The sequence below is a fragment of the Triticum urartu genome, chromosome 3 (genome assembly GCF_003073215.2).
Source record: "Triticum urartu cultivar G1812 chromosome 3, Tu2.1, whole genome shotgun sequence".
Lineage (NCBI taxonomy): Eukaryota > Viridiplantae > Streptophyta > Magnoliopsida > Poales > Poaceae > Triticum > Triticum urartu.
The window spans coordinates 466,257,162-466,280,979 of NC_053024.1; the positions used below are offsets into that span (position 1 = coordinate 466,257,162).

A 23,818-nucleotide genomic window follows, 5' to 3' on the forward strand; every position below is an offset into this window, starting at 1 on the left:
ACCCTCAACTGATTTGGGCCTTGGGCAGATTCCTGCAACCTTGTTTCTACTTTTAGATGCTTCTCGTCGAGGTCGGGCATATCATTGTCTTCTCCATCAGAAGTTGGCGAATCGTGTGCGCCCAACTCTTACTGTAATCCACTAGTTCTAATCTCTCGGCACAGAGAGGAGAAAGAAGCAGGTTCCATGCTACCCTGAATGGATGATGGAATAAAGACCGAGGATAAAAAGTTTCGCCGCGCTTTCTGCGATTCTTTTCAGCTTGAAACGAACTATTCTCGCGGAAGCTTAAAGGCAACACTGCGTGGCTCGCGACTCCACGGTGAAGGAACGATCCATGGCCAAGCCGGCTCCGACTAAGAACGCCGGCGACGCAGCAACGGCGGTGGTGCCAGTGCCGAGTCCGTTCGAGTACCATGTCTATGGCCCCCGCAAGCTGTCCTTCACCAGCTGGAGAGATCTTCTTAGCTCAAGCTGGTCAGTACTCTACTCCGTATGTGTTTGTACTGCACTTGCTCAAGCTAGTCAGTACTGCACTTGGACGGGTGCATAATTTGCGTTGCACCTTCGCGTAGCTTTACCGGGAGTTTGTTGCGATGGTTTGATGCAGGAAGAACCCCAACTACCGGCGGATGGTGATCGCGTGCTTCATCCAGGGGGCGTACCTGCTGGAGCTGGACCGGCAGGAGAAGCGCGACGAGCGCACCGGCCTCGCGCCGCAGTGGTGGCGCCCGTTCAAGTACAGGCTGGTCCAGGCGCTCGTCGACGAGCGCGACGGCTCCATCTACGGCGCCGTCCTCGAGTGGGACCGCCAGGCCGCGCTCTCGGACTACATCCCGTTCCGCCCCACCCGCGCGCCCGCCGCCGTCGTGGCGCTGCGCGGCACGCTGCTCAAGGCGCCCACGTTCCGCCGCGACGTCGTCGACGACCTCCGCTTCCTGGCCTGGGACAGCCTCAAGGGCTCCGTCCGCTTCGCCGGCGCGCTGGCGGCGCTGCGGGCGGCCGCGCGCAAGTTCGACGTGGCCAACGTGTGCGTGGGCGGGCACTCGCTGGGCGCCGGGTTCGCGCTGCAGGTGGGCAAGGCGCTGGCCAAGGAGGGCGTCTTCGTGGAGTGCCACGTGTTCAACCCGCCGTCCGTGTCGCTGGCCATGAGCCTCAAGGGCTTCGCCGAGACGGCCGGCGAGCTGTGGGGCCGCGTGCGCGCTTGGATACCCTACATGGGCACCCAAGCCGGGGACGCCGGCGGCGGCGGCAACAGCGAGAGCGAGGCCAAGGCGTCGCTGGCCCGCGCCGGGATGGCCAAGTGGCTGCCGCACCTCTACATCAACACCAACGACTACATCTGCTGCTACTACAGCGACGCCGCGAGCGGCACGGCCACGGTGGCCGTCGGCAGCGGGGGCGGGAGCGGCACTAGCAAGGCCGGCGTGGCGAGGATGGTGGTTGTTTCCAAGGGGCCGAGCAAGTTCCTGGCCGCGCACGGGCTGGAGCAGTGGTGGGCTGACGATGTCGAGCTGCAGGTGGCGCTCAACCACAGCAAACTCGTCGACCGCCAGCTCAGGTCGCTCTACGCCCCGCCACCGGCCGCACCGGGCGCTCGGAGTTAGGCACGTGTGCCATGGTACTATCGACTTATTATCATCGGTTTTTTTTTCATTGAATGGTTATTGCCATTGTTGCTGTTCATGTTGAGATGGTTGGGTCCTTGCGGCTGGGGTTAATGATGTGCCCAATTCTTTTTTTACAAAAACAATTTGACATATTGGTTTATACTCCAATGTGTCGTAACATAAGATGTTTCTGCAAGCTATGTTAACTTGCAAAAAGTCTTATATTGTGGAACAGAGAAAGTACTAAATAAAATAGATCATATCGAAGTCGTCGTCTCTAACTTGCATGGCGTCTCTACCATTGACTATAAAGAAAATTGGGGAAGACCAAATCCACTCGCATAAGCTGCACTAATATTAAAGATTGTAAATAAGTGAGACCCTAAGGATCACATTCCTTTGATCACGGATGAATAGTTATTAGAGACTAAAAACCAAGGCTTATGGTTTGAATTTAGTTAGCAGGTGCACCCCGAGTCCCTTGAGAGGGTGGAGGGAGAGCATGGAACTCACCTGTAGCTACTATAGATAATTTGAGAAGATTTTTGCTGAAGTTAGGAAAGTAACATACAACTTAAAGTGTGGAGTGCTAACATCAAATGGACCTCGGGAAACAAATTGGAAGATTTGGGGTTGCTTGAAGAAATCTAATCTTTCTCCGGTGACCAATATGGCAGGAAATGTTCTATCAAAAGGGCTTTCTTTCATATCTATGATGAGGAAGATTTTAGTTTCGCATAACAGGTCTGGTGAAAGGTGATTGTTGCAGGGGTGCAACACTAAATTTTTCCATTGGATGGAAAATGGGAAAAGGGGGGAGGGGGATACTATGTACACTTTTAAACATGGCTTCGATGTTCTGATGGGCACTGATCAAATCCTCTAAAATGCTACTGACCATTTGACTTATTATGAAATCTTTGTTTGGCGAGAAGGAGGCCATATGAATCTAGAGAATGATGTGGACCTGAAGAATGTTTATCAGAAGATGGTAACAAAGATTTGGATAGACCCTTTGCCAGGAAGAGACCAAGTTTACTATTAATAGCATGGCTCTTGGACCTGATGGAATTCCTATAGAGTTCTTATCAGTACTCAAACATGACCCGCTGACTCCTTTTTATGATTTCTACGTGCACAAGTTGGATCTACGCCAAATAATTAACTTCGAGGCTATAAATCTACTACCTAAAATTGATGATGCTGAAACCATTCAGTTGCCGAGAAGAAGTGGTTCTAGACCTTCTGTTGACACACATAAAAGGTGTTTCAAGCCATATTCGCTCATACACGCATGGTATGAAGGGCCCATGGCTAGGCTAACAATTTCCTTAAGTGTGCCACCCCTGGTTTCCTTATGAGGGACCACGCGACTAACAAAGGTGAAGGAGTCTAGAGCTTGTGCGCTAGGAAGGTGAGGATGGACGGAGGCGGCCATTAATCATGACCCCTAGAATGGCCTTCCTCGGGACAGGAGGGGGCAAGGGGACTTGTTGTGCTCAAGAAATCCTAGAAGTGCAGAATATTTCATTAGTAGATCCCATCTAGAACTCATGTGCAGATCTGATTCGAAGGCATTCTCATTCCAAGTGCCAGTGGTGTCACTCCAAGCAGCGACGGTAGGCAGAGGTTACTCTAGGCGGTAGCAGCTGTTGAAAGGAAGAGCACACCAATGAGAGGAACACCCTTATCATTTTGGTGGTTTGTAATTTAGAACCTAGATTTCCTCTTACCTCAGGCTGGCAATGGGGATTACCCAGGCGGGTATTGGACTCTCATCCCCGTCACCATGAAAGCCTTCTCATGCCCATCTGTAAGTGCATCTAGTGTCCCTTAGTGATTTTGGTGTATTGAAGACTTATAGGTTAAGGGACTAATGTGTTTGTGAGTGTACACATGTTCTATAAGTCTATGAGGAGTTTGATCTTTATGATGAAAGTCGACCCCAAAAAATGAATGTCTTCAGTTGAAGACTTAGGTTTTCTTGAAGACTTTGAAAGTGAGGAAATTGGTGTGACCTTGAAGACTTGATATTCATGCGAGGATTATGAAGCGTGAAGACTTTTGTTTTCGTAGTTTCATTTTCTATTTCTTGAGTAATAGGAAACATGTATTGTTAAAGGGGGTCGAGGTAAAACTAAGGAAACACTTTTCAAGTGATGTTCATCTCAAAATCCTACACCTACCCAATCCTTTCGAGTGAAGCCATTGAAAATCTCATACAATCCAGTCAATTTCTTCAGTGACAGAGACAAAGATCATCTGGTCTCTGAGGAATTTGTTCTGACCGAGGAGTTAGGAATTCGCCAGTGTGGATTGCCTACAAGTGAGGAACATGATAGCCCTGAGGAATTTGATACTCAAATTTCCGACCGTTGTTGTGCTATGCGCCAGCTGTCCCAAAATATCTACCCACCTAACGGTCATATCATTGAAGGGCATTTATGTCTTATCATCTCGGGCTGCTCCCTAGGCTATAAATAGCCGCCCCCTACAACCACTAGTTGGTTGGCTGCTCTGAGAGAAACTGACACTTGTCATTGAGAGCATCCCATCCTCCGAGGACTTTGAGCGAAAATCATCAAGTGAGGAAAAACCCAAACCCAAACACCTACAAACCCAAAGTGCTTGAGCATCACTGAAGAGATTGTTCCTGTGTGGAACCGACGCTTGTTACCTTTGAGGACTGTGCATCCTCCAAACGGTTAGGCGTCATGGTCTAGAGCATCCAAGAGGAAATTGTGGATTGCTGAGTGACCGAGTCTGTGAAGGTTTGGAAGTCACCTGAAGACTTACCGCGAGTGATTGGGCGAGGTCTGTGTGACCTTAGCTCAAGGAGAATATGGTGAGGACTGTGTGTCTAAGACTGTGTGTCCTCAGGTTTAAATACCTGACCGCTCCAACCAGACGTACAACTGTCATAGCAGTTGGAACTGGTCTACCAAAGCATCGTCTTCACCAAGCTACTGGTTCTATTTCCTCAACCCTTTCATTTCCTCATTCGTGTGTTGATGTACTTGATGGTTACTATTTGAAGACTTTGACTGAAGACTTTCTCAATTTCCTCAATCCTATTTCTTCAGTCACTTAGTCTTGAGCCTGCTTATCCTATTTACACGCTACCTGTACTCTGTATATGTTTTGTTTCATCATGATGACTATGCTATTGCTATGTTATGCATGCACCTGAGTACTTATTCCGCTTCTTGTAGTTCGTGACTTAGGAAATTCCTCAAGTTGAATTCCCTCAGGGACGAATTTGTAAAAATCACCTATTCACCCCCTCTAATCGATATAATGCACTTTCAATTGGTATCAGACCAAGGTACTCCCTTGTTCTGTGTGATTTTGGTTTAACCACCTAGAGTTTAGTTATGTCGACCGTAGGAATGAAGAAAGTGACATGCCCCATCTTTGACGGTCATGATTATCCCAAGTGGAAGACCATGATGAGGAAGCGCCTCATGGCGATGAACAACAAGCTACGGACCGTCACTGAGATTGGTCTTACCGATCTATGCAAGATGGAGGATGCTGATGATATTTGCAAGTACACTCGACTTGACATCATGGCGAAGGATATCATCTGCTCCTGCCTATCTAGAGACCAATTCAGGCTCATTATGCATCTCTGCAATGCGAAGCTTATCTGGGACCGAATCTCTGATGTCTATGAAGGTCATCGAACTCGTCATTATCCCTGGTTTGATGATTTCAAGGAATCACTCAAAACGATGACTTTCGAACCCGAACCATCATCTTCAGCACCATGCCTCGTGGCAAAATGTGCAAAGGTAACCGAATGTTCCTCATCCGAGTCTAGTGATGATGAATCTGATGATGATTTTGGACCCAGCTATTCCAAGCTTGCTACTATTGCACTAAACAACAAAAAGCTTTGGAAAATGTTCAAAATATGCTAGACAAAAGCGATGACCTGTTGGGTGAAGAAATGGATCGAACTCAAACTCTGACTAAAAATCTTCAAAGACTTTAGACTAAGTTTGATAACCTTCAGAGTCATCATAACACTCTCTTAGCTGATCATGAGAAACTTTCTTATGAATTTCTTCAAAGAAAGCAAGATCTTGAAAAGCTAAGGGTGAGTTATGAAGATCTTCAGAAGGAAAATGATTCATTACTTTCTCAACAGGCCAGTTCCGCTCAGGATGAATTCATTCCACCATGTTCGAAGTGCATTGAACGTGAATCTGCTAATTCTTCACCTGAAAGTTCAAATGCTTCCATTGCTGCAAATTCTTCAACTGTCTCTGTAGTCACAAATTCCTCATCTGAGGATACCACAAGTATCATTGAGAATGCAGGGTTGAAGGAATTGTATGTAACAGGCATGTACAAAAAGCCTCAAAGGGCATCAGGCTCTTTGTGATGTGCTTAAAAAATATCCTCAACAAAAACCCTAGGAAAGAGGGTATTGCCTTTGAGACGAAACTCAATGCTGATGGGTGAGGGAGTCCTGGATTATGGGGTCCTCGGGTGTCCGGGCAGTGTAGCATGGGCCGGATTGATGGCCCGTGAAGATACAAGATAGGAGGCCTTCCCCTGTGTCCAGATGGGACTCTCCTTTGCGTGCATGGCAAGCTTGACGTCCGGATGTGTAGTTTCCTTTCTTTGTAAACCGACTCTGTACAACCCTAGGCCCCTCCGGTGTCTATATAAATCAGAGGGTTTAGTCCGTAGAGGCTATCGCAAATCACATAGGCCAGACATCTAGGCTTTAGCCATTACGATCTCGAGGTAGATCGATTCTTGTAACCCCTATACTCATCAAATACAATCAAGCAGGACGTAGGGTTTTACCTCCATTAAGTGGGCCCGAACCTGGGTAAACAGCGTGTCACCCTTATCTCCAGTTTCCTTCGATCCTCAGACGCATAGTTCGGGACCCCCTACCCGAGATCGACCGGTTTTGACACCGACATTGGTGCTTTCATTGAGAGTTCCACTGTGCCATTGACGGTGGGATCGATGGCTCACCTCATCATTAACGACAACATCACCTCAGGAGAAAACCTAGTTCCGGGACAACTCCTCCAGCTCGACGGTTTCACCGTGGGCACCCATACGGCCTTTAAGCCAAGGGTGGCCCTCGAAATCACTAAACATCGTCTTCATGTCGGCCTCGAACACTCCGAAAAGATGGATCCAACAGATATTTTGTCTTTAAACGAACTACTTGATTGCATCGCCGCCCTGGGAGTAGCAACAGATTAGGATCGGATTGGGCTTAAATCCGATCAGAAGGAAATCAGGTCCCCGCTGATCACCCATACGGTAGCGGTCGTGGAAGAACAGGCCGATGATACTTCTCCCCCAAGTTGAGAACAAACTATGTTCGGATTTCCGAGTCGCACGAGCCGGATACCCATCCTCGGGAAGAGACCTCATGTCCTCCGAACATAGAACCGAGCATTGAGCCCGAAGACCGCCAGGACGCTCTGGACCCTAGACCGGAGACTTCATAGATTCTTCAAATTTCGGATGCAACAATGGGTCAGGATTCAGATGTTAGCCCGCCCACCCACCACATACAATATTCCCCAAACAACTCAGGTCCTCCAGATGTATGCAAACTAATGTATGTGCGGCAGCAACCTGAGGAAACAATCCACCACTTTTGGGCCAGGTTCCTCCTTGTTAAAGACAAGATCAAGGATTGCCGTGACAATGACGCGATTTCAATATTTCGCCGCAATTGCACTGACGAGGGAATCCTTAATGTCCTCAACCGCCGCCGCATACCGCACTTTTTAGATCTGGCACACATCGTCCAGAAGTTTAGTGCAATGGAAAGCACCTAGAGGGCACAAACAGCTCGGTGGGATCCTCCGGCCTTCAAGCAGCCCACCGGACGGACAAAAAGGATGCACCCCTATGGGGTACCCGGTCATCATCCCATGGACAAAAAAGCGAAGCCCTTTGCGGGACACAGAACTGTCCTCGACGACCTGCTCGATAAACCTTGCCAGATACACACAACGCCGAATACCGAACCAACACATAGCCTTCAGGCATGTTGGGTACTCCGGCAGGTGGCTAAGAGTAGTGAGACCATCCTCAGCAACATTCCTCAAGAGAGGCACTCTTTGGAAAACGCCGATCTCAACGTTTTTACAATCTTTGTCGGTGTCAAAACCGGCGGATCTCGGGTAGGGGGTCCCGAACTATGCGTCTAGGCCGGATGGTAACATGAGGCAAGGGACACGAAGTTTTACCCAGGTTTGGGCCCTCTCGATGGAGGTAAAACCCTACGTCCTGCTTGATTAATTTTGATGATATGGGTAGTACAAGAGTAGATCTACCACGAGATCAGAGAGGCTAAACCCTAGAAGCTAGCCTATGGTATGATTGTTGATGTGTATGTTGTCCTACGGACTAAAACCCTCCAGTTTATATAGACACCAGATAGGGTTAGGGTTACATAGAGTCGGTTACAATGGTAGGAGATCTGAACATCCGTATCGCCAAGCTTGCCTTCCACGCCAAGGAAAGTCCCTTCCGGACACGGGACGGAGTCTTCAATCTTGTATCTTCATAGTCCAGGAGTCCGGCTTGAAGGTATAGTTCGGCTATCCGAACACCCCCTAATCCAGGACTCCCTCAGTAGCCCTCGAACCAGGCTTCAATGACGATAAGTCCGGCGCGCAGATTGTCTTCAGCATTGCAAGGCGGGTTCTCCTCCAAATTCCGTGTACCTGTTTGAATAAAGTCCGGTTTCTTGTAGATGTTGCGCTCCTTAGCTTCTACGCCCAATAATGGCCGTTTCCCACATGTCAAACGAATATGAAAAGTCTGAGTGTTTTTTTGTTCACACCCCTAGCCGCGTAAATGAGCTGCCCTATTTAAGGGGACGAGGATTTAGATCCAATCCACACCTTCTCCCCTCCACGAGTGTTCATCAGAGCGCATCCGACAAAGGTCCATTCCACCATGGCCACCCGCCGCAACTCCTCCGCTCGCCCTTCCAGCCCTAAGCCTGGATATTGGGAGAGATGTTCCACTCCGCATAGCGAGCTAGTGACGCTCCAGACCAAGGGATTTCTCCCCCCGGCCTATATGGTCCCGGTTCGAGCCGGTCTTGCCGTCTACAACGGCGGAGAGCAAGCAGAGAATGCCTCTAATCCATCCAAAGGAGAGCGGGTGTGCCTTGTCCCTTACTTAATAAGGGGGCTCGGATTTCCCATCCACCCATTTCTCCAAGGGCTACTGGAGTTCTACGGCCTCCAGCTACATCATCTCACGCCTGCCTCAGTATTGCATATCGCGGGCTTTGTAGCCCTTTGCGAGCTGTTCTTGGGTATTGAAGCTCATTTCGTACTGTGGAAGGAGCTGTTTTGCCTCGTGCCCCGTTCCAAGAAAGGGTCAATATATCGAGTGGGCGGAGCCGAAGTATGGCGCATCGCCAGGACCGGATATCTGTCTGAAACTCCAAAGAAGGCGTCCGAAGATTGGCCCTCGGAATGGTTCTATATAGAAGACGTCCTGCTCCCGGATCCTGTCCGGATCGGCCTCCCAGAATTCGATAGTGCTCCCTTAAAGAAGCGCCTAAGCTGGCGTCCATGGAGCCCTCAAAGGGAAAGTGACAGGAACATCGTTTACCTGATGGGCCGAATAAGATTGTTGGCCCATTCCGGACTAACCATGATCGGAGTTATGGCCGAATGCATCATGCGGGGGGTGCAACCACTTCAGTATAGAAGCCACCCCATGTGGGATTTCAACGGGGAGGACGACGCCACCCGCTACGGCCGTAAAGGGCCAGATTTAGTTGCCGCTCTATTAAAGATCTTGTCCACTTTGTACAAGGGAGAAGAGGAGGAATTTCTCCGCGTCAACCCACAGGGTGGATTATCTATGCACAATCCCCCAAGCTGGGTAAGTGGTCGCATCTACTTGCTCATCCGTTTAGTGTTCCCATTGTTAAATACTTAGTCTGATGACCTCAATGCAGGAACTGCGCCGGGCTGTTAAGGAAATAAGCAGCCCGCCTCCACAACCCGAGGACCCAGGACGGTCTCTCGACCCGGCCTCTCAAGAGGATCCGGACATATCTGTGGAGTTGATTGATGGAGTGTTCCATCAATTGAGCGAGGAAAACACCTTGGTGGCCATTACGGCCGATTACCCAGGGCTAATCCCGACGCCCCAGGTACCTGAGATCGAAGTCCCAGTACCCCGGATAGGGGTCCGTCCATGCGTGTTCAATTTCCTGATTGCAACCGAATTTTGCAGGGGAGGTTGTTGAGGCGGAAGGCCGAACCTGCGGCGACAAGCCAACGAGGGGCCGCAGGGCCCCGTGGGCAGAAAAGAGGTGCAGTCCGGACCGAGGCATTAGCGCAAAGGTATGGCGAGCCCCTCTATCCCAGTTGTTATACCTTCGAGGCACATTTGACACTCGCGCCCTCTTCAGGACAAAGAGACCTCGCCGGACTATATCCGGAGAGGCTGCCAATCGCGCCTCCACCAGCCAGGCTCCAAAGCCTGGTCCGGGGGCGAAGGCGAACGCAAGGCGCGTGCCGGACGTTCCTCCGACGGAGGATGCGGATGGGTTTTCTGCCACCAACTCTGAGGTGGAAAGTGCCATGAACCACAGGCGTCGCCGGATAATTCTTCGCGACACTTGCTTCTCCCAAGAGGCGTTAGATGCCTTCAATTCGGGAGATGCGCACCTCCATGCCGCTCAAAATGGTCTAGCCAGAGCCACGGAGCAATATATAAAAGACATACGAGTAAATTTTTTTGGTAAATATATATGTAGCAGTAGCCCCCGAGACTTGAAACAGTTAGAATAACTAGTTTAAGGATCATTTGATATGCAGGTTCTTACAGAAAAGAATTCCCTACTGTCCCAGGAGCTGGAAGAGTGCAAAGCCCAACTGGAGGCCGCACTAGCCGCGGCAGGGGAGCCTAAGGAGGCCCCCTCTGGTAATATACATTTCGAAAGATAAGTATTTTGCGAAGCACGACTTTGGTGCGAATCTGACAAATAAAATTGCAGATGGCGCCGGATTGAATCCGGAAAAGCAACATCTCCTACGCCAGCTAAAGGCTGGTGAGAGGGTGCTATTAAAGGTGATGGGGGAGAAGAACGTTCTCCAAGATGCTAACACCCGGCTGGGCGTCGAGCTGAAAGATGTTCGTGCCCAGCTATCAGACTCCGTGAAGGAGAATCAGCAGCTTCGGCGCGGCATATTTAGTAAGTGCTTGAATGAACCATTTGAAAGAAAGTTCGGCGGGGAAGTCGACTGACAGAGCAATGTTTGTAGGTGTGTTAACAGGTCGTCCGGCGGAGGAGATGCCCGGTTCTACGGGTGACCTTCCCGAGCTCTCGCAACTGCTCGATCGAGTTCAGCAGGCGATGCGAGGCGTCGCCCAGGCCCTGTGGCCATCCGTCTCCATGCCCGAAGGTATTGGAGAGCTTGCGGAGAAGCTAAAGGGAGCACGGCGGCGCTTCCAATTGTGGAAGATATCAGCCTGCCGTCATGGCGCTAGGGAGGCCCGGGCCATGGTGAAGACGCGATACTCAAAGGCTGACCCCAACCACATGGCCGAGGTCGGTCCTATAGGGCCCGATGGGAAGGAGATCCCTATAAGCTTAGTGTACGACCAAGTAGAGTTGGCCGCAAAGTACTCCCAGCAGGACTGTAAATTAGACAGCCTGTTAGATGGTATTGAAGAGGAATACAATCAGTCAAAATGACTATGTAATCGAATTGACATTTATAATGCCTTCTAGCTGGATTGTAGATCATTTGTCATGGCCGACCTTTTCGCTTCAACCTTGGGGCCTGACGGTCCGGAGTGTGTCCGAATTCCCATGCAGTTATATAGGAACCGGGGAATGCGTGGAGACCAGGCGTAGGGGTCATTAGTGCATGAACAGACAAGTGCCCGACTAGTTATGTTATATTACAAGGTTAGTAAGAAACATCTTCCAGGGAGAATAGTTCCGTTAGGGGTTCCTTTCCCTGGGGGGCATGCCCTAAAGTGCATGTCCATGCTGCGAAAAGAAACGCAGGAAAAACGCCTGGGGGCACGTAGAGAAAGAAAAAGATCATCTTTAGTTCACCGACCGAATATTCTCTTAAGAACGCTAGCTTTCGGCTTCACCCAGTGTGAGGTACACGTCCGGCTGATCCGGCAGTAACAATCACAGAGGTGCTCCCTTTACCACCTAGCCGAATAATCGGGAACGTAGGGGTAAGCACAGGAGCCAGGCAACCCAGCTTGGCCAAAACTTAAGTCATATCGATGCATATAATGGTGAATAAAAGGTACATGCGGAAGTTTGACACATGTGTTAGGCATGAAGCCCGTATAAATAAGCTTCTGTTTAAAGAAGCCCCCAGGTTTACTGAGCGCGGATAGCGCGTCAATTTGTGATCCTTTAAAGGTTATAAGAGAGAGAAAAAGGGAGAAGGAGAGAAATGTAAGACGGACAGTATATAAAAAATGGACAGAGTAAGGAGACGAACACAGGATCCGGCGCTAGGCATAGAATCTTCGGAGACAGGCTGCGTTCCATGGGTTCGGCTCGAGTCGGTTATCCGATGCGTTCCGCAGACGGTACGCTCCACCAGTCAGGACTTGGTCAATTATGAAGGGACCTTTCCACTTGGGCTTGAGTTTGTCCTTTTTCTTGTCCGGCAGGCGTAGAACTAATTCGCCAACGTTGTAATTTTTGGCCCGTACTTCTCTGCTTTGGTATCTTCGAGCTTGCTGTTGATAGAATGCGGAACGGGCTTTCGCCACGTCACGCTCCTCCTCTAATGCGTCCAAACTGTCCTGCCGATCGAGCTCGGCTTCTCTTTCCTCGTACATGCGCACTCGAGGTGAGTCATGAATTATGTCGCAAGGCAGAACTGCCTCTGCGCCGTACACCATGAAGAATGGTGTGTATCCGGTGGTGCGATTCGGCGTGGTCCACAGCCCCCAGAGTACGGAGTCGAGCTCCTCTACCCAGTGCGTGTTAGATTCCTTGAGGGACCGCACTAGTCTGGGTTTGATGCCGCTCATGATAAGACCATTTGCATGTTCGACCTGGCCGTTAGTTTGTGGGTGATAGACGGAAGCATAATCGATCTTTATGCCCATGTTTTTGCACCAGAGTTTTACCTCGTCGGCCGTAAAGTTCATGCCATTATCAGTGATGATGCTGTGGGGGACGCCGTAACGGTGTACAACCCCGGATATGAAGTCTATCACAGGTCCGGATTCGGCCGTCTTAACAGGCTTGGCTTCTATCCATTTGGTGAACTTATCCACATGACTAGTAAGTATTTGTGCTTGTGGGTTCCGCCTTTAAGGGGTCCAACCATATCAAGCCCCTAGACCGCAAAGGGCCAAGTGATGGGGATAGTTTGGAGGGCGGTGGGTGGCATATGGCTTTGGTTTGCAAAGACTTGGCAGCCGGTGCATCGTTGGACTAAGTCCTGAGCGTCTGCCCGGGCCGTCGGCCAATAAAAGCCTGTACGGAAGGCCTTGCTTACCAGGGACCGGGCTGCAGCGTGATGACTGCCGAGTCCGGCATGGATTTCAGCCAGGAGATTCCGCCCCTCCTCTTCGGAGATGCACCTTTGAAGGACTCCGGTAGTGCTTTTCTTATATCTCCCTCGTGGACTCTGTAGGCTTTGGATCGCCGCACTATGCAGCGTGCCTCATTTTGGTCCTCGGGGAGTTCCTTCCTAGTAAGGTAGGCAAGGAATGGTTCTGTCCATGGGGCGATGACGGCCATTATTACGTGGGCTAAAGGTGTTATTTCAACGGCAGAGCCTCCGATTGTGTCAGAATGTTCGGTGTCGGGCAGTGCGGTTGGGTCCGGGCTGTTATTGTTCGGCTCCCCTTCCCATCCCACGGATGGCTTGAAAAGCCTTTCCAAGAAGATGTTGGGGGGGACTACATCGCATTTTGCGCCGATGCATGCCAGGACATCTGCCGCCTGATTATTTTCCCGGGCTATATGGTGAAATTCAAGTCCCTCGAACCAAGCTGACATTTTTAGGACGGCGTTGCGGTAAGCTGCCATTTTCGGATCCTTGGCATCGAAGTCTCCATTTATTTGGGAGATTGCGAGGTTCGAGTCCCCGCGCACCTCTAGGCGTTGGATGCCCATGGATACTGCCATCCGGAGACCATGTAGAAGGGCCTCATATTCGACTGCATTGCTGGAGTCCGTGTACAGAATCTGTAGTATGTATTGAACTGTGTCTCCTGTGGGGGACGTCAAAACGACGCCAGCCCCCAGTCCAGCCAACATTTTGGAGCTGTCGAAATGCATGATCCAATTTGAATATGTGCCGTACTCTCTAGGGAGTTCGGCCTCCGTCCATTCTGCGACGAAGTCGGCCAAAACTTGTGACTTGATGGCTCGTCGTGGCTTATAAGTTATGTCAAACGGGAGGAGCTTGATGGCCCATTTCGCAATCCGGCCCGTTGCGTCACGGTTGTTTATAATGTCGTTAAGTGGTACTTCCGAGGCTACTATTATTGAACACTCTTGAAAGTAGTTTCGTAGCTTCCGGGATGCCATGAATACCGCGTACGCAATCTTTTGATAATGCGGGTACCGTGATTTGCAGGGAGTGAGGACAGTGGACACATAATAGACCGGCCTTTGAAGGGGGAATTTGTGTCCGTCCGCTTCTCGTTCGACGACGAGCACTGCGCTTACAACCTGATGTGTTGCTGCGATGTACAATAGCATTGGTTCGCCGATGTTTGGCGCGGCCAGGACTGGGTTTGTTGCCAGTATGGCTTTTATTTCGTCGAGTCCGGCCGTGGCTGTGTCCGTCCATTTGAAGTGTTCGGTGCGCCGAAGGAGGCGGTAAAGGGGAAGGGCCTTTTCTCCCAAGCGGGAGATAAAGCGGCTTAGAGCCGCCACACATCCGGTTAACTTTTGTATTTGTTTGAGGTCCTTTGGGATATCCAGTTGCGACAGAGCTCGGATCTTGGCTGGATTTGCTTCAATTCCTCTGCTGGATACAATGAAGCCCAAGAGCTTTCCGGCTGGAACGCCGAAAACGCATTTTTCCGGGTTGAGCTTGATGTCGTATGTTTGGAGATTATCAAATGTGAGCCTCAAGTCGTCTACTAGAGATTCAACATGTCTTGTTTTGACGACCACATCATCCACGTATGCCTCCACTGTTTTACCGATCTGGCTTGCCAAACATGTCTGAATCATGCGCTGATATGTTGCGCCGACGTTTTTGAGCCCGAAGGGCATTGTGTTGAAGCAGAATGGCCCGTATGGTGTGATAAATGCCGTTGCGTCTTGGTCTGGTTCTGCCATCTTGATTTGATGGTAGCCAGAATATGCGTCGAGGAAACACAACGAATCGTGTCCTGCGGTCGCATCGATAATTTGATCGATGCGGGGGAGGGGGAAGGGATCCTTTGGGCAAGCCTTGTTAAGGTCTTTAAAATCAACACACAGGCGCCAGGATTTGTCCTTCTTTGGTACCATCACCAGGTTTGCTAGCCAGTCCGGATGTTTTATATCTCTGATGAATCCGACCTCTAATAGCTTTGCTAACTCCTCTCCCATAGCCTGTCTCTTAGGTTCGGAAAAATGCCGGAGAGCCTATTTGACAGGTTTGAATCCTGTTTGGATATTTAAGCTGTGTCGGCCAGCCTGCGTGGGATTCCTGGCATGTCTGAAGGGTGCCAGGCGAAAATGTCCCAGTTCTCTCGTAGGAACTCTCGCAATGCGGCGTCGACATCAGGGTTTAACTGTGCCCCGATGGAAGCTGTTTTATTGGGGTCCGTTGGATGGACTTGGAATTTGACTACTTCGTCCGCTGGTTTAAAGGAGGTGGATTTGGATCTTTTGTCGAGTACCACATCGTCCCTATTCACCATAGAGCGCAGCGCAGTCAGCTCCTCAGCCGCTAGGGCTTCGGATAGTGCCTCGAAGGCCAGTGCGGCTGTCTTGTTTTCGGCACGGAGTGCTATGTCCGGATCACTAGCGAGGGTGATGATCCCGTTAGGCCCGAGCATCTTGAGCTTCATGTACCCGTAATGGGGTACTGCTTGGAAGATTGTGAATGCTTCCCGCCCTAGCAAAGCGTGATAACCGCTGCTGAACGGGGCCACATGGAACGTGACCTCTTTGGACCTGTAATTGTCCAGCGTGCCGAACACCACATCTAGTGTGATTTTTCCTGTACAGCGCGCTTCTCGACTGGGGATTATTCCTCTAAAGGTTGTGCTGCTTCGCATGATGCGGTTCCAGTCTATATCCATTTTTTGAAGAGTTTCCTCATAAATGAGGTTCAATCCGCTGCCGCCGTCCATGAGTACCTTGGTAAGACGAAAGCCATCCACTATTGGACTGAGGACCAATGTAGCTGGTGCTCGGGTTGTTCGGAATTTAGGTTCATCACTGGCGTTAAAGGTGATGGCCGTGTCACTCCATGGGTTTATTGTTGCTACTTGGTAGACTTCGGCAAGGCTGCGGAGTGTCCTTTTTCACATATTATTTGATGCGAAGGTCTCGAAGACTGTTAATACCGTATTGGTGTCTCTGGGGTGGCTTTCTGTGGCCTCTGGAATTAGGAGGTTTTCGCCAATTTTGGCCACCTGCCAGAGTATCCAACATGCTCTAAGGCTGTGAGTTGGTGTGGCGTCCTCTGTACTATGAATTTTATAGGGTCCATTAAGCCACCCTTCCAGTACGGTTCCATGCCCTGTAGAGGGTTTTTGCCTTTTGGTGTTTGACCCGGGTGTCTGGCGATGATGCACCCTTTTATTTCGGTCATGGCTTGCCTTAAGGGCCGGATTGTCCCAAAATTTTGTTTCGGTTTTCCGGGCGCTTTCCATCGCACAGTACTTTCGTACTATGGACGCTAAGTCAGCGAAGCGTGTAATATCACGGCGACTTATGGCGTTGAGTATTTCCTTGTCCGTGCAATTATTGCAGAAGAATGAAATTGCGTCTTCCTCGCGGCAGCCCTTTATCCTGTTCATAACCAGGAGGAATCTGGCCCAGTAATGATGTACTGTTTCTTTGGGCTCTTGCCTGATTTGGGATAGATCGCTAATGTTCGGGTGGGTGGGTGGAATTAAATCCGAAGCCTTACGCCTTCTGAGGCTCAGAGGCCGAGGAATTTCTGAACTCGAAGATTTGGATTCCTGGATGTCGTCCAATGAATCTAGTCCGTCACCTGATTCTAAGTTCAGGTCTTGAGTGATATCCTCCCCTCCGCGGACATCCAGCTTGGAGGGATCGGGAATCCGGACGTAGCGAGTCCTTAAGATAGATGAAGGGTCGCCGCACTGTCCCTCTACCACGGCGACGTGATGGGTGGCTTGGGGAGAGTTAATCTCTCTCAGATGGTTTTAGGCCCAATCTGGTCGTAATCCGTAGCGACTCCCAGGGCGGCGAAGCGATCCAAGAGCTCGTTTATGGAGGAAAGCTCTATTGGATCTAACTGCTCGGCAAGTTCCGAGTTGACATGAAGATTGTTTTCGATGGCTCGAGAGGTCATCGTCGGCGCAGAAGCCGAACAGGTGGTCATAAGAAAACCACCTAGCCGGAGGGTTTGGCCGACAGCCAAAGCTCCCTTAGCAACGGTGCCGTCTTTAAAGACGGGGCGAGGCATCCTTCCTGATGGCGATGACACAGAGGAACTCTCAATGAAAGCACCAATGTCGGTGTCAAAACCGGCGGATCTCGGGTAGGGGGTCCCGAACTGTTCGTCTAGGCCGGATGGTAACAGGAGGCAAGGGACACGAAGTTTTACCCAGGTTCGGGCCCTCTCGATGGAGGTAAAACCCTACGTCTTGCTTGATTAATATTGATGATATGGGTAGTACAAGAGTAGATCTACCACGAGATTAGAGAGGCTAAACCCTAGAAGCTAGCCTATGGTATGATTGTTGATGTGTATGTTGTCCTACGGACTAAAACCCTCCGGTTTATATAGACACCGGATAGGGTTAGGGTTACATAGAGTCGGTTACAATGGTAGGAGATCTGAACATCCGTATCGCCAAGCTTGCCTTCCATGCCAAGGAAAGTCCCTTCCGGACACGGGACGGAGTCTTCAATCTTGTATCTTCATAGTCCAGGAGTCCGGCTTGAAGGTATAGTTCGGCTATCCGAACACCCCCTAATCCAGGACTCACTCAGTCTTCGAGACATTTTCTTCCAACAACCGGCGTAAGAGGGCGCTGCGCGACCTTGCCGAAGTCAACAAAGTAGCACCAGTAAATCCTTGGAATGACATGGCGATAACCTTCACTGCCGACGACAAGCCAAGGGCCAGATCAGTCCAAGCACCAGCCGCTTTGGTCTTAAACCCAATAGTAGATGGCTTTCGGCTCACAAAAGTACTCATGGACGGCGGCAATAGATTAAACCTCATCTACAAGGACACACTCCACAAAATGCAGGTGGACAAAAGTCGCATTGAGCAAAGTGGCACCACTTTCCGATGCATCATCCCCAATCAAGAAGCAATAAGCATGGGGAAGATCAAACTCAACGCCATATTCGGCACACCGGAAAACTATAGGTTCGAACAGTTGCTCTTCCACGTGGCACCTTTCCACAGCGGATATCATGCCCTGTTAGGGCGAGAAACATTCATCCGCTTTCAAGCTATACCCCATTATGGGTACATGAAGCTCAAAATGCCAGGGCCCAACGGAGTTATCACTATTGCCAGTGATCCGGATATAGCACTCCGCGCCAAAAATAAAACTGCATCACTAGCCCTGGAGACGCTATCTGAGGCCCTGGCGGCCGAGGAACTGACTACTCTGCGCTCTACAGTGGAAAAGGACGATGTAATCCTCGACAAGAGGCCCAAATCCACTTCCTTTAAACCAACAGACGGAATAGTCAAATTTCAAGTGCACCCAACGGATCCTAACAAAACTGCAGCCATTGGGACGCAACTGGATCCAACGATTGACGCCGCCTTAAGAGCGTTTTTGCGCGAAAATTGGGACATCTTTGCCTGGCATCCTTCGGATATGCCAGGAATCCCACGCAGGCTGGTCGAACACATCCTCGATACAATTAAGGGCTTTAAACCAGTCAAGCAAACGTTGTGGCGCTTTTCCGAACCCAAGCGATAAGCCATGGGGGAAGAGCTAGCCAAACTACTTGAAGCCGGATTCATTAGAGAGATCTAACACCCGGACTGGCTAGCAAACCTGGTCATGGTGCCAAAGAAGGATAAGTCCTGGCGCCTCTGTGTTGATTTCAAAGACCTAAACAAGTCTTGCCCTAAGGACCCCTTCCCACTGCCCCACATTGACCAAATCATTGATGCAACCGCAGGGCACGACTCACTGTGCTTCCTCGATGCATACTCCGGATACCATCAAATTAAGATGAAGGAATCTGATCAGGCCGCGATGACATTCATCACTCCGTATGGGCCTTTTTTCTTTAACACTATGCCTTTTGGGCTCAAAAATGCCGGCGCCACCTACCAACGCATGATCCAAACATGCCTGGAAAAACAAATTGGCAAGACGGTGGAGGCATATGTAGATGATGTAGTCATCAAAACCAAACATGTCTAATCATTGGTGGATGACTTGCGCCTCACATTTGACAACCTTCGAACATATGACATACGACTCAATCCAGAAAAATGTGTTTTCGGCTTCCCGGCCGGAAAACTGCTCGGGTTTATTGTTTCCAATAGAGGAATTGAAGCAAATCCGGCCAAAATCCGAGCCTTGTTACAATTGGCAACACCAACAGACCTAAAGCAGGTCCAAAAACTAGCTGGGTGTGTGGCAGCCCTGAGCCGCTTTACCTCCAGACTGGGAGAAAAGGCACTACCACTTTATCACCTGCTCCGACGTACTGATCACTTTGAGTGGACGGACGCGGCGACCGCCGGGTTGGAAGAAATAAAAACTTTGTTAGCAAACAACCCAATTCTGGACGCACCAAACATCGGCGAACCCATGCTTCTGTACATATCAGCAACTCTCCAAGTAGTAAGCGATGTACTCATTGTCGAACGAGAGGAAGAGGGACACAAATTCCCACTCCAAAAACCAGTATATAACGTATCGGAGGTCCTTACACCATGCAAATCCCGATACCCGCATTATCAAAAGATAGCATATGTGGTCTTCATGGCATCTCGGAAGCTGCGGCACTACTTTGAAGAGTGCTCGATCACGATGGACTCTGAAGTACCACAAAATGATATCATAAACAACCGAGACGCCACCGGCCGCATTGCCAAATGGGCCATAGAGCTCTTACCATTCGAAATAACATACATGCCACGCCGAGCTATTAAATCTCAGGTGTTGGCCGACTTCATCACCGAATGGACAGAAGCCGAACTCCCTAAAGAGTACAACACATACTCCAACTAGGTGATGTACTTTGACGGCTCCAAAATGTTAGCCGGACTGGGGGCTGGTGTCGTCCTAATATCCCCTATAGGGGACACAGTCCGTTATGTATTGCAAATCATGTATACATATTCCAATAATGCAACCGAATATGAAGCGCTCCTGCATGGACTCCGGATGGCCGTTTCCATGGGCATACAATGCCTCGAAGTGCATGGGGATTCGAACCTTGTGATATCCCAAATAAATGGAGAATTCGACGCGAAGGATCCAAAGATGGCGGCCTACCGTAATGCCATACTTAGAATATCCGCTCGATTTGAGGGGCTCGAGTTTCATCATGTGGCTCGAGATAGCAATCAGGAAGCGGACATCCTTGATCGATTTGGCGCTAAACGCGACCCCGTCCCGCCTAACACCTTTCTGGAAAGGCTTTTCAAACCATCTGTGGTATGGTAGGACGAGAGCGGAAATAACAGTCCGACGCCGATCATACCCCCGGACGCCAAACATGATTCGGATATCATCGGGGGCTCGAGCACCGACCAACACCCTCCGCTCATGTAATCATGGCGGTCATTGCTCCATGGACCAAACCCTTCTTGGCCTACCTTAATAGGCAGGAGCTCCCTAATGATCAGAACGAGGCCCGTCGCATAGTCCGACGCTCTAAGGCCTATAAAGTCCACGAGGGAGAGCTCTACAATAAAAGTACCACCGGAGTCCTTCAAAGATGTAGCTCCGAAGAGGAGGGGCGACAGCTCCTGGCCGAAATACATGCTGGCCTCGGTGGCCATCACGCCGCAGCCCGGGCCCTAGTAAGTAAAGCCTTCCGTACAGGCTTCTTTTGGCCCACAGCCCGAGCGGACGCACAGGCCCTTGTACTGTGCTGTGTTGGATGCCAGCTTTTTGCCAATCAAATCCATTGCTGCCCACTGCCCTCAAAACAATCCCCATTACCTGGCCTTTCACGGTCTGGGGGCTAGACATGGTCGGACCCCTTAAAGGGGAAGCCATAAAAGTATCTACTGGTTATGGTGGATAAATTCACCAAGTGGATAGAGGCTAAACCGGTAAAAATGGCCAAAGCCGTACCGGTGATCGATTTCATATCCGGTGTTGTACACCGTTATGGTGTTTCTCATAGCATCATTACTAACAACGGCTCTAACTTCACAGCCGACGAGGTGAAAACTTGGTGTGCTAATCTGGGCATTAAGCTCGACTACGCCTCCGTTTATCACCCTCAAACAAACGGTTAGGTCGAACGGGCTAATGGCCTGATAATGAGAGGCATCAAACCCAGACTAGTGCACTCCTTACGGGAATCAAATAAGCACTGGGTTGAGGAACTCGACTCTGTACTCTAGGGGCTGCGGACCACGCCCAATCGCACGACCGGATACACACCGTTCTTTATGGTGTACGACACAGAGGCTGTCTTTCCTTGCGACATTATTCATGACTCACCTCGAGTGCGCATGTATGAAGAGAGAGAAGCCGATCTCGATCGGCAGGACGATCTAGAAGGCCTGGAGGAGGAGTGCGATGTTTAGAAGGCCCGTTCCACATTCTATCAACAACAAGCTCGGAGATATCAAAGCAGAGAAGTGCGGGCAAAGACTTATAACGTCGGCGAGCTCGTTCTACGCCTACCAGAGAAGAAAAAGGACAAGCTCAAATCCAAATTGGGGGTGGGGGGTCCCTTCATTATAGATGAAGTTCTCACTGGAGGAGCCTATCACATTCGCAATGCATCGGATAATCGCTTAGAGCCGAACCCATGGAACGCTACTCGGCTCCGAAGATTCTACGCCTAAATCCAAACATATACCTTTGTTCGTTCCTTCTTCTCCTTTTCAATTTTTCCTTTTTCTCGTTTTTTATGATTTCTAACATGTGTTCGGGTAAGCCGCACACTTGTGGGGTATACATCCTTAAATGTACAAACCCCACCACAACTGGGGGCTTTTCTTAATAAAAGCTTATTATTATTTGGAGCATAGAGCCCACCATATATATGTGTCATCTGCTCACATACATCCTTTATTTGCCATTATATGCACCTTTATGACTTAAGTTTTTGCCAAGCTGGGTTGCCTGGCTCCTGTGCTTATGCCCTACGTTCCTGCTTGTTCGGCTAGGGCATAATGGGAGCACCTCTGCGATTCTTACAACCGAGTTATCCAGATATATACCTCAGACGGGTGAAGCCGAAAGCTAGCGTTCTTAAGAGAATAATTGGTCGGCGGACAAATGACGAACTACCTCCGTTGCAATATAAAACTACCAAAATATAAAGCACCCTGTGATTTTTTAGCATCACAGCTTAGACATGCATAAATAACGCATGATGACCCAGGGAGAGGAACCCTTAACAGAACTATTCTCTCTGGAAGAGGTTTCTTACGTTAAAAAGTAATATAACATAACTCCCCGAATACAGTTTGTCTGTTCAAGCACCATGACCGGATTGCCTGGTTTCTGAACATACTTGGTGTTTACCACATGTATAGTATTCAGAAACACTCCAACCCATGGGTTTCGGAGGTTGAAGCAGTAGGTCTGCCATGACAATCTTTTCAAGTTCGGCCAGAGATAAGTTTGATGATAAAGTGCATTGTTACATGGAATCAAATGCCTACTCTTTATCTATACCATCTATAAGGCTGTCTAGTTTACAGTAATGTTGGGAAAATTTGGCGGCTATCTTTACTTGGTCGTACACCAAGCTAACTAGAATTTCTTGTCCGTCTGGTCCCCGAGGTCTGACCCGGGCCATATGATTTGGATCAAGTCTGGTATACCGCGTTTTTACCATGGCCCAAGCTTCTCATGCACCTTCTCGACATGTTGATGCCTTCCATAGTTCAAAGCGGCGTCGAGCTCCCTTGAACAAATGCACGAGCTCCACCATAATTTCTGGAGGAGAATCGGATGGCCAAAAGGCCTTAGCCATGTTCCTCATGACTCTCCGAGCTCGCTCGTGCACTTGGGATAGCTCTTGCAGGAGGTCGCCTTGAAATCCAGACACTTCTCCCTCGGGCCGCCCGGTTAGCAAACCTACAGGAACAATTTCGTAAAACTTTCCATCAAGGGACCGTATGAAAGTCAGGATAAAGGACATACTGAATATGTCGCCTTTCAGTTTTCTATTCTCCTTCAAGGCATCCGACAGTTGAGCTCGTACGTCCTTTAGTTCCTCGGCTTGCTTGATGTCGGCATCCTATAGTTTATTCTTCTCATCAATGGTCCGTGTTAATACACGTTGACCAGCAGCTTCTAGCCCTTCGGCATGTTGTTTGTCCGTGTGAGCAGCCCTTAGCCTCTCCTCCAACTGCTCTGTCGATCCTGCCGCTGAAAACAAAACAATGCATTTTTAAAACTCATTGCTGGCATAGGATCGTATTTTCTGGACACTATTGTGCTTACCATCAGTCGCCTTCTTGGAATTCTTCAAATCTTTCAGTTTGGCGGTGCCAACAGTTAGCTTGGTCCGATATTCTTCATGCTCCTTGGACAATGTGTTATTCTTCTCCGTGAGTACCTAATGATATAACGATCGTTAAATCAGTTGGGCCAACTGCTTCAAGTCTCGGGGGCTACTGGCATACGACCATGTAAAATTGTGTCAAACTTTACCTGCATTTTTTTGTTAAGAACAGTTGTATAACTCCGGCAAGGCCGTCTCGAGTGGCTCGGATATAAGCATTTGTCGAACTCAGTGCAGTGAATTCTTGTTCGGACAAGGCCGGAGCACACATAGCTTCCTTCAAGCGACAGTGATTCATTACGCTTTCCACTTCGGAATTCGTGATCGACAGGTCATCTAAATCCTCTTGAGGAGGCGGAAG

At 49.6% G+C, this 23,818-nt stretch overlaps 1 protein-coding gene across 1 annotated transcript; it reads left to right on the top strand.

The window, feature by feature from the left end:
* The first annotated feature begins 193 nt into the window (after nt 1-193).
* LOC125544372 (GDSL esterase/lipase At4g10955-like) lies at nt 194-1,886 on the top strand. Its single transcript, XM_048708033.1, has 2 exons — nt 194-477; nt 611-1,886. The coding sequence occupies exons 1-2, from the start codon at nt 338-340 to the stop codon at nt 1,605-1,607; spliced, it is 1,137 nt and encodes a 378-aa protein (XP_048563990.1). The 5' UTR covers nt 194-337; the 3' UTR covers nt 1,608-1,886.
* The last annotated feature ends 21,932 nt before the right edge of the window (nt 1,887-23,818 follow it).

Excerpts from the sequence above, each read along its gene's own strand:
- LOC125544372 (XM_048708033.1), top strand. The coding sequence starts at position 338 with ATGGCCAAGCCGGCTCCGACTAAGAACGCCGGCGACGCAGCAACGGCG. Across the intron at positions 478-610 it reads GATCTTCTTAGCTCAAGCTG|GAAGAACCCCAACTACCGGC; the intron begins GTCAGTACTCTA and ends GGTTTGATGCAG.